The 15,174-nt window shown below is 39.8% G+C and overlaps 1 protein-coding gene across 1 annotated transcript in view; it reads right to left on the reverse strand.

Moving 5' to 3' along the window:
- Positions 1-15,174, reverse strand: part of SVEP1 (sushi, von Willebrand factor type A, EGF and pentraxin domain containing 1) — a 161,474-nt gene that overhangs the window by 13,731 nt on the left and 132,569 nt on the right. Inside the window, exons 39-43 of the mRNA XM_045840312.1 lie at positions 14,471-14,696; positions 11,554-11,709; positions 5,940-6,003; positions 2,564-2,740; positions 1,135-1,311 (exon numbers count right to left, since the gene is read on the reverse strand). Of these exons, the coding sequence (XP_045696268.1) occupies positions 1,135-1,311; positions 2,564-2,740; positions 5,940-6,003; positions 11,554-11,709; positions 14,471-14,696 (800 nt within the window). The remainder of the gene's footprint in view (positions 1-1,134; positions 1,312-2,563; positions 2,741-5,939; positions 6,004-11,553; positions 11,710-14,470; positions 14,697-15,174) is intronic.

Consider the following 15,174-nt stretch of genomic DNA (forward strand, 5'->3'; position numbering starts at 1 on the left):
ACTGTTACTTGACATGAGAACCCTGAGGTTCAGGGAAGTTAGGGAACTAGCATAAATTTAGAGGTGGAACGTTCTGAGGATAGAATTCAAAGCCAGGTCTCCTCTGAGCCTATATTCCCTGTGGCCTTCGTACCCACATTTCTTATCTCCTTAACCGAAGGGCAAGTGTCCTGAGGAGGGAAGCCATTGCAGGCATGATAGGTTCTTATACTATGTAGCCCAGTGCCTTGCATCTGGTTGGACTCAGTGAACATTTGTTAACTGATTGCTGGAGAGGGAGCTACCTTGGACTACAAGGAAGGTGGTGGGCAGGATGTTGGGCAGGAGGGATGCTTTAAGTGCAGAAACTGTCAAGGGTTGTAATGAGGCAGCAAAAGATGCTATAGAATGCATGTTGTATATCAACACGGAGCTAGCCCCGAGCTTCTCAAGCTGTGGGTCCAGCACCTGCAGTATGGCCATCAGCTCCACCTGGGAGTTTGTTAGAACTGCAAACCCTCAGGCCTCATTCCAGACCTACTGAATCAGGAACTGGAGTCCCCTGGGGGGCAGGGGACAGCTCTCTGTTCTTAAGAAGCCCTCTGGGTGGTTCTCAGCAGGCTCCAGTTTGAGAACCACTGTGGAATAATTTTTGTATTGCAAAGCATGCATAGCGGATGAAAGGACAGCTTGGGGACTTGACAATGTGGAGGAAAATGGTTATTTTAGATTTAACAATAGAAGATTTAATCTCAGAAGAGTGCACCTCAAAAATTTGCTCAGTGCATCCTGGACAGGTAGGTTTTAGCCTGGTTCTGGAAACTTCTTTTTAAAGATTTTATTTATTTATTTTCAGAGAGGGAAGGGAAGGAGATAGAGAGAGGGAGAAACATCAATGTGTGGTTGCTGGGGGTCATGGCCTGCAACCCAGGCATGTGCCCTGACTGGGAATTGAACCTGCGACACTTAGTTCTGGAAACTTTTAAGGTTTGGAATTCAGAGGTCTTTTTTAAAGAATTTTTCAAACTATCAACATAGAAGCTGATAAGCATGATAAGACAGAGATCGAAACATTCGCCATTAAGTTACCCGACTGAAAATAGTCTCACAAATTCTGGACTAACGCGGTTCACTGGATCCCACCTGCCGACTTACTTTTGCATCTGGCACTTGTCTGCGTCCACGTCTCGTCGGGGTTGCAGGTAATGACACCCTGGCCCTGGAGCAGGAAGCCTTCTCTGCACTGGATGGACACATTCTGGTCAACGTAAAACTCCTTTTCAGAAAGCACAGCGTTCTCAGGGATGACAAAAGGGACAGGGCATGGATTTGCTGTTAAAAAGAAAACAAAACACTTACTGATGTTTTCTCTCCTTTCCTCCTTTATTCCTTTGAAGGCAGACTGTGAGGCCCTGTAGGAGTTGGCTTCTGAGTGACAATAATATGAGGCTTAAAAAGATAGAACTTCCAACATGAAACACAGACTTGTCTGGCATCCCCACGAAATTATTTGGGAGGATAACATTAGATAAGATCTGAAAACACCACGTTATTCAACCACTAATGCAGGGCCCTCAACCTCTAAGACGGCTAGTTCAATAATTGTCTGCTTACGGCCAACAGCAGTTTTTAGACTGCTTTTTGATCAGCATCAAGGAAACGAAAGCCATGCCAGAAACCAAGGAGTGCACTGAACACTCCCTTAACATTTGAAGAATATTTGAGAACACAGAGTGAATGCTTCCACTGTCACTTGACTTTCTTTCACTGAGCATCCCTGAGCAGGAGGAGCCAGAGGGGCATCAGGCGTATCTGATTTAAATGAGCTCAATATGACTTCGCACCTGGCACTGCCACACACAGGGTCTCAGAACCTAAATAAACTGCAGAGTTTGCAAGGCTTAGGGACAAAAATGGGTTCATTTTTCTAGGTCTACGGGAAAAACAGGAAGGGACAGTGGACGGATTTTTTTCTTACTGCAAGTGTGTGACACACGTATCAACACATATTTCAAGCAATTACAGTGCCTTTGATTTTCGGTGGGCACAAAGGAAGTCTTTGTGAGGGAGGAAGTCCCCAGCCGAATCCTGTAGGCCTGGTCACTGCAATACCTACTGCCCTTCCACAGAACCGGAGCTCTCTCAGCTGATACCTTGCTCATGAATATGGTTTTCATGCCAGTGGTATAGCTAATTACCTTTATGTACTATATTTATATATACTCATTCATATTGCCCATATGTTTAAAATATTAAACATATTTTCTTCCTTCACTCATTTCACATCCCCAAATTCATTATATGTGCATTTATGTCAAATCTTTTTCATTAAGTTGCCGTTTCCCTTAGCACCTTAAACTTGCATTCAGCCAAGGAATCTGACAAAAGCTGATTCTCAGCTGAGAGATTTTAGACAATACGATAGGTTTTTGAAAGACCGCATGGTATTTGGTTTGGATGCACACAGATGGCTTTCTCTGGGCCAATATCATTTATCAGAGGAGTTCCCTCCTCTGTATTTTAGACATGTGTAGGCGAACTCATCATGACACTGACTAAAGCCTCCCTCCAAGTCAACACACACGTTTGCAGTGAGGAGCTGGGTGGCTCCAGGTCCCGGGTTCAGTGCAATGCGCCTCGGGCGCCCCCTCCAGGCTGTAGCCTCTGTTGCAGGAATACAGCACCCTGGGCCCAGTGGTGGTATTTCCGACCTCCTCCGCTTTCCCGTTCGGGAACACCAGGGGCACTTCGCAACCGGGCTCTGGAACGTAGAAGAAAAAACGCCCCATGTTAAATGCTTCGCCCAATTCTCTTTCCTTCTTCTGCGACGACTCCTAAAGGCACTCGATGCGCCATATAAAATGTTATAGCTTATTCATGTGTGAAGCACCATGATGCACATTGATAGGAGAAAACCCCCCAGCATGCATAAGTTTTATAGTAATACACGCAGGCAGTTAAAGATTGCTGGTTTTTTTCCCCAATTGACTCTAGCTGTCTTTATGGATGTTGCCACCTTTTGTTGTTAACACACAGCTGGGGGTTTGGATGGGCAGGTGGGTCACGCAAAGGAATTCTCATTTGTGTTTTCCACAGCCGAGGAGTTTCCAGACTTTACCAAATTTATTTCTTACAACTACAGTTGACCAGCTAAAATACAGGCTATCCAGTTAAATCTGGATATCAGATTTAACAGTTAGATGACAAGGAAATTTTTAGAATAAGTATGTTCCAAATATTGCATGGGGTATTTATATTAAGAATCGTTTTTAATCTGAAGTTTAAATGTGACTGGTTGTTGTTGTTTTTTTTTTCTACATCTACATCCTTACAACAACTCAGAGATTATCTCATTTCAAAGTTGAAGAAAAGTGAAGTGAAATAATTTGATCAAGGTTATACTGCGTGTAAAGAGAGGTAAAAGATAAAATTATTAGGAGGTGAAATATAATAGGACAGGATGAAGAACAAGGGAACCGTGGGCACAGCCAAAAATCAGGTAAGGAACACTCTCCTCGCCTCCCGTGGATCTAGACCCCCTACACTGATGGCAAGTTCCCGTGTCGTTACAGATCATGGCTGTGCACCCGTGAGAAACATTGCTCACAGGGATGTGCTGGAGGACAGCAGGATCATCCTTGCTAGAATCTGAAAACATGGGTTTGAGTCTTAATTTTATGAGCGTGGTGAAGGCAGAGGGGGCGGTCTAGACCGGTGATTCTAGGCCTGGGCTGCACGTTACAGTACCTGGGAAGCTTTATGCCCAGGGCCCTGTCCCAGACCTAATGAATAAGAATCTCTATTGTGGCCTTGCTTTTGGTATTTTTTTCTGGAAAGTTCCCCAAATGATTCTAATGCTCACTCAGAATTGAGAGGCACTAGGTTAGATGCTAGCTGACTTCTCTGGGCTTCTTACAGCCTGGTGATTACTGGAACCATGGGTGTGAACAGTGGCTGGAACCTGGAATGTCCTGGGAACCTGGTACCTGGAATGTCCTGGGAGCTTTAAAACCACAGTGGTGTGCGGCGCCACCCTCGGATGTCTGACCTGAGACAGGATGCAGACCAGTCAAGGGAATTTCCAAAGCTCCCCAGGGTATTCCAATGTGCGGAAGGCTAAAAACCACAGCACTGCTTCTCAAACTGTAATGTGCGTGGGAATCATCTAGGGACCTTGCTAAAATAGCAGCTTTGATTTGGTAGAATTGGGGTGTGGCCTGAGGTTCTGCATTTGTAGCAGGATCCCAGGTTACTGCTGAGGCTGCTGGTCCTATGGCTGCCGGTCCTATGGCTGCCCTTTGAGGAGCACCAGCCTAGGGAATCCTTCTGACTCGAACAGGCTTCCCTGAAATGTGATGGATACAGATAGCAATATATTTAATAACTTAATAACTCTTATATAAGGATCTTTCAAGTCAGGATACCCAGTGTGAGCATTATTTTCCCCCCCAAATATTTGTATTTTTTATATGCCTAGGAAAAAACCACACAATACAGTATATCAAATTATCAAGAGTTTTTATCTCTGAGTGGTAGGATTAAAACTATTTTTTTTCTTTTTGCTTATTTGTGCTTTTAATATTTTTCGAAGAACATGTATCACTTATTTAATAATTAGAAAGAAAAAGAAAAGAAAACCACAGAAAATAATAGGATTCAAGTACAGCTTTGTATTATTTTGCATTTCAGAGAGAGAGATGCTAGTAAGCACTGACACTGTAGTTTGATTTAAACCTGCTTCAAAATGAAACGATTCCTTCACATTTCCTAGGCAGGCACACTCGTTTCTGTTTCATTCCCTACTCTCCTCCCTGCACACACACACACACTTTCTAATCATATGCAATTGGGATAAAAATGCTATTATCGGGAATGCCCAATGATGCCTTTCTGTGACTTCAGATGTTACTCAATGTTTTAAAAAAATATTTTAAATATATATAATATATGATATATAATATAAATATATAATATAAATATATATTTTATATAATATTTATAATGTTTATAATACATATATAATGTCCTATATAATATTTATACAACTCTTTGAGAACCAAAAGATCATATGTCCTCCTTTGAGTTTCAACCATAAAATATTTCTTAAAAGACTTGAGATTTCTATATACATGAAATCAACTGGTTAATCTATCCCAGAGGACTCAAGTACTTAGAGTCCCGGTGACAACTCTGCCACCCAATTAATTTATGATACCAGGCAGGTCACCTTACCTCTCCTAGCCCCCTTTACTCGTTTAGCAAGATGAATAAATCTTACTCATCTTGACGTAGTCCCATCTGGTCCAGCTAGATCACCTGAAAGGTTGCTTAGACTCAATTATTTAAAAGGCTCCCTTTAGTTTGAGAATTTGATGACTCCCCCAGGATTATTAAGAGAAAAAATATTTAAAAGCTTTCCACATTGATGGGTTTCTAGAAATACACTGCCTTTTGGCAGAGGAATCCTATGGGCCATATACTGGAATGGAGTCATGTGAATTAACCCACATCGGGCTAAATACACTGGACTCTTTTCATAAAATGAATTCATGTAAAATTCCGTGAAAATGTGAACATTCATTTATTTGACACATGAGCCAACATCACTTTAAGAAGATGTCAGTATTGGTCAGTACTGTTACCAAAAACCAAAAGATCTGCTTTCTAATTTATAATTATTTTGGGGGGGAGGGGGACACACAAAATGCAAATAAACTCAATAATTAACTAGTTTCTAAACAAAATGTTTGCCATTCCAGAGTTGGTCATCTTGTGCTCTATTCTCATGTAATCATTAATCTCAACTACAGTTTTTGACCCTTTTAGTGGTTTGGTGTCCCTTCAGTAAAAGTCCAGAATCAATTTTTTAAATGACAAAACTGATTTATAAAGACGCGGTAGTCGCATGTTACCATGTCCTCAGCATCATTTTGGGGACTGCGAAGTGCCGCTGGACTTACTTTTGCACGTTGCTACCCCTCCACTCCACTGTCTGTTCTCCTGACAGAAACGTTCCGTGTCCCCCTGTGAATGGATGGAAAAGAGTCAGTGACAAGATCACACGTCTACGATGAAAAGACAGCAAGGGAATGCAAAGCAATCATAGCTGTGAACGTGAATCTCTTGGCATTGGAATGCTGAATATATTTATTAAGTAAATGAAGTTGAAGAGGCAGGTTTAGATTTGCAAAAAGGTTTTCATCAGATTTCTTCAAAATTCATAGCCTGGCTGACTAGCGTAATTAAGGCACAGGCTTTGTTTCACTTTCTATTTAAATGACAACTAGTCACAGCTAACAGTTGAGACTGGAGAATGTTTGACATATCAAATAGGTATATTTGCTTAGTATCCTTTAAACATATTTTGAGTTGAATCTATGTTTTAATGCCTGAGAGGTACAGCAAAGAATAAAATTCTTCATCTTACACCCTTGAACATGAAACATGCCAACAAACATATTTTATTGGTATGAGGACTGCATTTTTCAACAACGTAATTTATCCTAGATAAACTTACACTATTAAGGGCTTGAGCATTTAAAATTTTAAATATTTTAGGTAAAATTTTTTCAAAATTCACTTCTCTGCCTTGTGAAATAGAGTAAAATGAACATAATTTACTTGAAAATGTATTTATAATTATGATACTGAATATACATTCTGTATGTTTTTCAATATCCCATTACCCTGGGGGGCCATACAGACTGTTTGTCCCTACAGCTACTATAGGCTACTAGATCACTGTTCTTTGATTCTGCGTTATCATTTTACATCTTCGCTTCTTCCTTCTTTCTTATTTATCTTTTACGGTAATCATCAGTGTTCCTAATGATAGCCCTTTTCATGCTTCAAATTCCTAATCTACAGAATAATAAACAAGATAAATAAAATTTTGTGATATTACATATTAAAAGAAAATCAGGTTTTAAGTAATGTATTAAGGGTCTTGAGTCTAAGTCCAATGAATGAACTTTAGCATGTAAATTTTGTCACATGTTTTTTCATTGTTAGGAGCCCTTGGATATCTCATCATCTTGAACTTGCTCCCAAATTAGCAAGATGTCTGAAAGAGCCTATCACCTTTACTTAGGTTAGTATCTGGATTGATTCATGCCTTTCACGCTTAGTCATCTATGCAAAGGTATCTTCTCTGAGCTTTCAGATAAATCTTTACTTGCTAAAATTCCATTGACTTAGATGGAAGGATAATGTCCTGACTTTCCAAGAAAATAATTCCTTCTATAAAATTAAAATATTCCTTAAAGTACATATTCATTATTTTCTTCATATTGAAAAACCAAAATGTGTTCATTAGAGAAACTTTGGAAAATGGAAAGTTTTCCATGATTATGTTCATCCGGAGATAAACACTGTTAATATCTGCTATTCTTTTTCTAGGCTTATATACTTATGTAGGTACAAGAAAATATACCATTCTAGTTTGTGAATTATTTTTTACTAATTTCGGGGAAGTATATGGCAAGTCACAGAAGTCAGCTAACTCCCCAACTATGTGGGTTCTTCCAGAATAGATTATACTCAGTTAGTTAATTTCAATTAATAGCTTAGTATTTTTCCCACTACTATTTTTCCTTGTTTTCTTTCATCTAATGATTTCAATGATAATATTCTGCTTTGACTATGCTGATTTTAATGCCAGCAAAAACTCAAATAAAATCTATTTTCTGTAACTATTGATGTAAAAAAAATCAAACACCATCTGTTGGCTGGCTCCCTTCTCAGTAAGTGACAAATTTCATAATGCTTTTCCTTCTTTCTTTTTCTCTCTCTGTTTCTGTACATATCTTGTTTTTGATGAATTAAGCTAGAGTTTTAGATATAGATTAGCATTAAATTATTATTTTTGACCTAATACATCTGCCTGATCAACAATTAGGTTAGATGGTTATATTAAGTTTTAGAATCATAGCAACCACTTTATGGCTCACCAGCAATGGTTTTATATCACAACTATTCTATTTTTGAGGTCTGGATTTCTATTTATTCCCCAGTTGCCCATAGTAATTTTTATTCCAGAAAGATTGCATGTGCAGTAAAATTTTTGAGGTTTAGGTAGCTCAAAAAAGTTGTGTACCTTACACATAAATGACAACTTATTTACATAGTAGGATAAGTGAACATGGTTTACATTAGTTGTGCTACTTGCTTCGTCTGATTTTGGTAATAACACAAATACTGGAAGTGATAATAATCACTGCCGTATAATGAACTCAGACAATGCATGAAAAGCCATGCTTCCCATTTTATTTCATCTCCAGCCCTTGCAGTAACTTTGCAATGGCGGTTGTTGCATTTCTATCACAGACAGGATGGAGCAGAGGCTCAGAGAGGCTCGGTCGGTTCCCAAACAACTTTCAGGCGGCGAGAGAGCAGAGCCCGTAGCAGAGCTCGGTCTGCCAGGCCAAGTTCCTGTCCTCACCCACTTTCCCTTCCCCTGCCCTTTGGTGTCTCGGATACTTGTTAAAAACACCAATCCCCAAGTCCTGCTGGGTTCAGAAGGTCCTGGCCTAGGGAAATACACTCCTTTAAACAACTTCCCAGATGAGTCTCAAGCAAATGGCTCTTGGGCCATACTTTGAGAAACACAGGAATGTCTCAGATTAGTGACTCTCCGTCCTGGTTAAACATTTACTGGGGAAATTTAAGTAAGATGCTGCTGCCCTCGCTCCAACCAACAGAGACAATGAATGAATTAGTCTGGGTTGAGAACAGTCATTTGCATTTTTGAAACTATGTCTTATGGAAAAAGTCAAGCATGTGAAGAATAGTACAGTAGAAAGAACAGCGTAATGTACTTCCATGTGGCCGTCACCCAGCTTACACAATGGACTCAAGGCCACCCTTGTCTAATTTAAGCCCCACCCCACCTTGTTCTGAAGCAAATCCCACATGTCATTTAATAATAATTATTTCAGTATGCATCTCCGAAATATAAGAGCTCTTAAAAGTTATAACCACAATAACACCATTATATTATAAAGTAGTGACTCATGAATATTAACAAAATATTCAATATGCTCAAATTTCCAACTGTTGCATAAATTATTTTTTTACAATTCACTTAAATCTGGGCCAAAGGAAGGTCCACGTGGTTCATATATTTCTCACATACTTCTTTAAACCTATAGGCTGCTTCTCCTTTTCCTCTCCTCTTACCCTGTCAGTTTATTTGTTTCAGAAAACGGGAGCCTGGCTCATTAGCAGGTATTTCCACAGCCAGCGGTTTCCCTGATGGCTTCACTATGGTGTCACTTACCATGTTGCTCAACTCCGGTACTGGCGGTTGGATGTGGGGGCTGGATAAGATCCAAACTGAATTTTTCTTTTTTTGGCAAGACTTTTTCAAATGGTGCATTTGTCCTTCAGGAGGCACATATTTTTTTTCTTTCTGACTTGAATGGCTGTGACGAAGCTAGCCTAAACCCATAAATTTATCTAGGCTGCAAATTCTGGGACTTATCTTTTACAATTTAGTACCTGGGATAATTCTATAAAGGGGAACTTCCCCTTTGCTTCTATTCTGTTGTCTAGCAGTCTAGGTAGCCTTGAAAAAAGACAAATTTTCCCTTTTTGTTGTTTGTTTTCAAAATAATGGGTTTGTCAAGAGCATCCTCTAAAGTTATCAAATGATTGTTTTAGCATTACTGTAAGTCTAGTACTATGCATGAGACTTTTGATGTGTTTCAGTCCATTGTCATTATTGTTCTTATCGATGCTGATGTGGTCTCTTCTCGGCCTGCGGGAGCCTTGTTCAGGTGGGTCCTCAGTCTTTCTTAACGTGTGGCCTCTGATAGGTTCTGTCCTGTCTCAACTGACAAGATTTTCTAGGCTAATCTTTCACATTTCTTGTCCCAGACCTGGAATCGGTTATTTATGCAAGTAACTGGACATGAACATACTTTATCAAGCTTCTCAGGTAATTCTAAGGTGTAGCTCGGAGGGACAGCAATCGCTGTGGCACCTCTCTCAGCTTACACCAGGGCGTTTCCAAAAATTTTTATGGCAAACCATCTACTTCCTCAAATTTAATTTTCTACATGTTTGTTTAAATCTTATTCCATTGTTTTTTTTCCTTAACAAATTGCAAGATTAGTACTTTTACATGAAGAACAACTGGGTTTCAAAAGCAGGAAAACTTTCCAACTGCAATCGACTGTTATATTATTACCCTGAACTTTTATTTATTTAATCTTTTGAAGGATTTGAACAAGATCCATATCAGTCCAGTTCCAGCACTCACGGGCCTATTTTATGAGAAGTCTTTGATTCTGTGGTCACAGAGTGAAATACGCTATACAAATGTCACTGACCACTGGCAGTGACTGCTTCTGCAAAAGTGGTATTTAAGTACCACTGTAACAACGTGAACAGGGAAGAACAGTTTCCTGAGAAACCAGACAACAACATTAAGGCAGATTTCTTAAATTTCCAAGTTGGATATCACTATGCTTTCAGCAAAAATGATCGCAGTGTTTCCATCAAAGTAAATAGGGAGACCTCCGTGCTGCTGATGGGCTTTTTAAAACAGATTTTGTTTATTTATTTTTAGAGAGAGGAAAAGGGAGAGAGAGGGAGGGAGGGAAACATCAATGTGAGAAACATCTATTGGCTGCCCTCTGGTATGTGCCCCAACCCAGAACCAAACTCACAACCCAGGCATGTCCCCTGACTGGGAATCAAACTGGCAACCTTTCGCTTTTTTGGGAAGATGCCCAACTGAGCCACGCCCGTCAGGGTACTGATGGCAATTTCATATTACAGACCAGGTCACTTGGCATTGGGTTAGAAGTGCTAGGAGACCTTTCAGGCCAGATCTGCCATGTGGGAACCTGGCATCTCAATCAAGAGCCTCACCAGGTGTTGGAGCCCACCGCTTGAGGAAATCCTAGCTTTTCATACCTAAATCCCAGCTTTTCATACCTAAACGCCCAAGGTCGCTGCTCCACGGTGGCAGACGGACTGCTTTGTTTCAGAGCATGACCTACAGGAAGCTGAAACACAGGCTTGTAGGGCCCAAGGTAGTACCAGTATCAGTCTTGTGGGTGGCATACTAACTTTTTCCTTTTTGTGGCTGTGAGTTTTTTTAATTCAAGACTTATTTTGCTTTTTTTTTATTGTAGTTCAGTTACCGTTGTCCCCATTTCTCCCCCATTACTCTCCCCTGCCCTACCCACCCCCACCTCCTACCGTCAATCCCCCTCATTGTCTTTGTCCACGGGGCCTCTATACATGTTCCTTGATGAGCCTTCCTTCCCTTCTCTCCGCCACCCCCCGCCCCGCCCCACCACTGCTACCGCCCTCCCCCTCCCCTCTGGTTACTGTCAGGTGGTTCTTTTTTTCCATGTCTCTGGCTCTATTTTGCTCACTTGTTTTGCCTTTTAAAGTTGTAAGTCGCATTAAATATTTCTTGTAAAGAATTAGGGTGAAAAGTAACTAAGTATAAAATAATATTTTAAGACCAAAATCAGTGAAGTAAATCAATACTAATACTAAAAATGTTCCAAGCAGACTGGAAATGCAAACTAATTCCAGTGAAACAGTTTGTTCACTCACCTCTAACTCATAACCAGGTTCACACTGATAAATAATGGTGCTTCCGAAGCTGTACTCACTGCCAACCACAAATCCATACCGTGGGCTCTCAGGTTCCCCACAAGAAACTGGGCCGCAGGATTCATCGGAAAGCGGCGGCTCCCAGGTGCCGCCAGGCTGAGTAACAAGTAAATTACAAGTTATGTTTAAGAGTTAAATTGTATGAATGAAGAAGTCTGTAAATATTGGTTGTCTAGCAGAATAATCTCCAAAACGATAGTCAAAAGAACCTATTGTAGAACTTGGTCCTACTTCTGCTACTCATTATTTGCAGCCTAACACCACATTAGTTACTATATGGCCTTCACAGTCATTGCTAAACAATTTTGGCCATTTCTTAAGCATGCAAAAGAAGCATTTTCTTCCTAAGGAAATCCACTGAAAAGCCAGTAACACCCAGAAGTATGTTTTTATTCTGATGCATGAGGACTGGTTGGATGATACAAATATTCTGTGACATACCAATATATCCTCATACTTCACAAAATTCTATATTTTAAAGTTTATGAGAAATAGCAAATTTTAGGCATACCACTCAAAGTTTAGAAAGATGGCTTCCTTTTCTGCATTCCAACTCAAATACTTGAAAACAGTTTATTACATCTTTTGGTGTGGGTCACATAAATAATATATATATTATTTATATATATTATATATTATATATGTGTATATATTCAGATTTACTTTATTTCCCCACCATCATAGCTAGAACTAGCATTTCTCAGCCCTCTAGCTGGGTAAAGTGAAGTACACACAGATGTAAGCCCTGCTTGTTATTCTCTTGCTAATATTTTTGTTTTCTTTGAGGAAACAGCCCATGAGTTGAGTAACTGTCTAAAACAGGACTGGAGGCAAAGCCTCGATTCTACATATGAGCCAGAAGTAACTTTACATGTCTATGCCTACATGTAATCAACCATTCTCCTAATGTTGGAAATATAAATTATATCTCATTTTCACACCATAAATATTGCTTCAATTAATATATATTTTTTGAATAAATCATTCTAGGTATTTTAATAACTTTTTAAAATTATATAATATTGTTTTCTTTTGTGATAGCTAGAATTTATTTTGGTATGTGTTAATTTTTCCCCCTAATGGTTATTTAATTGTATCAGAATAATTTGTTTACTAATTACATCTATCTCTACTGCTTTGTGATGACTCCTTTATCAGAATTTACTTTTGACTCATTTCTTCTCTTCTACTAAAATTTCCTTTTACCTAATTTTACACAACTACTACATTGATAGGAGTTTTGTAATTCTGCAAAATGTCTTAATTTCAGGAAGAGCTCATCATCTTTTAGTATTCATTTTTCAGAATTTGTAATGATCTTCTAATTTATTTGTTTTAGGAACTATAGGATCATGTTATATGACAATAAAATATTTTTAGGCACTGAACACAGTTTTACACAATTTATACATTTAAACCTTTACAAAGGGTCTATTCCAAAAACTAAACTGAAACTCAGTTGAGTGAAGGTTATAGGCCACACTACGTGCAGAGAAAGTGATGAGGGCTGCCAAAAATACATTATTGATTCAGAAAAAAAAAGTGTAGACACCTGAATGGCAGGGTCCTTCCGGGCACACGAGGAGCCACCCCATTGTCCACACCCAACCTGGAGAAGCTTTGGGAGCCACTGAGTTGAGTCCCGTAAATACAATGGGACTTTGCTTGGTTTAGAGAGCTCAGGGTCTTTGAAAAAGTTCCCTCTCAAACAGCTTCATGTCTAGACCTAAAACAGAACATCTGGAACTGCACCAATTCTGAAAGCAATTTTGACAGCCATCTGACCTGCTCCCCGTGATGCTGCTGCTCTTAGGTTTGGCAACAGCCAGTCACCGAGGATGCATGATCTATGAATGGGAAAGTGGAAGGAGGAGGAAGTAGTTCTTGAGTCCCTACTCTATGAGAGCCATATACTAGACACTTTACTGCATCACATAACATAATCCTTTCAATGACAGCTATAGCAAAAAAGAAAACAAGTTGGAGAAACATAAAGTCACAAAGCCTAAAAATATTTGAGATGAAGTTCAAAGGCACGATGAACATAAAAGCCATTCTACACCATGTAGAACTCCTCCTCATCAGCTCTCGCCACCACGCCTCCGCCCCAAACTCCAGCAAGAGACGACCATGTCAATGGCTCGTTTATTTTTCTTTTTTTTGGCGCAACTTACGGAAACCAGGAGAAGGGCATGTCCGGGAGGCTGGCTGTCGGCGGTGCTGGGCGAGGCCCTGCCCTCATTATGTGCCCAGTGGTTTACACCAACCGTGTGAGACAGGCGTTGCTGTCCATTTGTTTCTAACACAGAAACTGAAGCCCAGAGATTTTAAGTGGCTTTCTTAAAATCACACAAGTAGTAAGTAGTGGACTCAGAATCTGATTCCAATTTTCCATCTGTCTCTGCGGCCTCTGGTCTTTCTAAAACCGGGAACGTATTTGGAATCACCAGAGCTCCTTCCTATACATGTGCACTGTTTTGAGCATCTACGTGTGGACCACAGGACCGAGCGGTTAATTTGTCGTGAATATCTTGTTACAGGTGTTTTAATAGTTCATCTGATGTCACCACTTTTCACCGGTCCTTGGCATTTTTGTAGTTTAAAAGCAGGAATGTTGAAAAGAAAGATATATTTTATTATATTTCTACCAAAAAACTTCTCAAGTCCTTTGACACAACTGGAAACATGAGGCATTTTTTTCTTTTCTTTCTTTTTAGGACAGGAAGATACTGCTTGTGTGATGTGAGACATACACACACACATGCACACACACACAGATATATACATACACACACAGATACACACACACATATGGTGAGTTACGCTTACATGCTCTGATTCAGGCAGAGAATCTTACCTGACATGTCGATATGTTAACCCCCTCGTAGGCGTAGCCTTCTACACATGACACGGAAACTTGCTTGTTCACACTGAAATCGTCCCCATGAACAAGTATATGTGTCGTGTTGGCTGGTAGAGAGCAGTTTTTAGGACTGCAGGAGATTCTCTCAGGGAACCAACGGCCATCCTTCTGACAGGTGAATGTATCTATGTCTGTATCCATTGTGTAACCTTCCAGACACCTGCAACAGAAAAGCAAAAAATGGGTGCCTTAAGGAGAGGACAACACAGTCAATGATCTGTTTGTAGATTTAAGGAGCTGCTACAAGGCTTAGTAGATATTTTTGGTGCTATGTTAACACTGACTCAAGCATCAGATGGGTGGCATTGCAATGCAGAAATACCAACATAATGATAACCAGACCAGGCCTTTGTTACTGACGTTAAGGATTAGCCAAGTTAAAGTTGCTTTAAATGTTATTGTCGACTTTCACTGTGGACAGCATCATTATTGAATCCACTTTTACTCTATGACAGCTCACAGTGTAAAAAATTCTAGACAAAGTTCAAAGCAGACTCAGACACTAGTAAGAATATAACATAATTAATATTTATTAGATATCTACTTTGTGCCAAGCACTGTTCTAGGGCTTTTATATAATTTAACCCTGATTATTAGATACTATAATGTAACAATCATGTGGTTGTTGAAGCTCCAAA

Source organism: Phyllostomus hastatus, unplaced genomic scaffold (assembly GCF_019186645.2).
Source record: "Phyllostomus hastatus isolate PE091 unplaced genomic scaffold, TTU_PhHast_1.1 phas_contig_34, whole genome shotgun sequence".
NCBI lineage: Eukaryota > Metazoa > Chordata > Mammalia > Chiroptera > Phyllostomidae > Phyllostomus > Phyllostomus hastatus.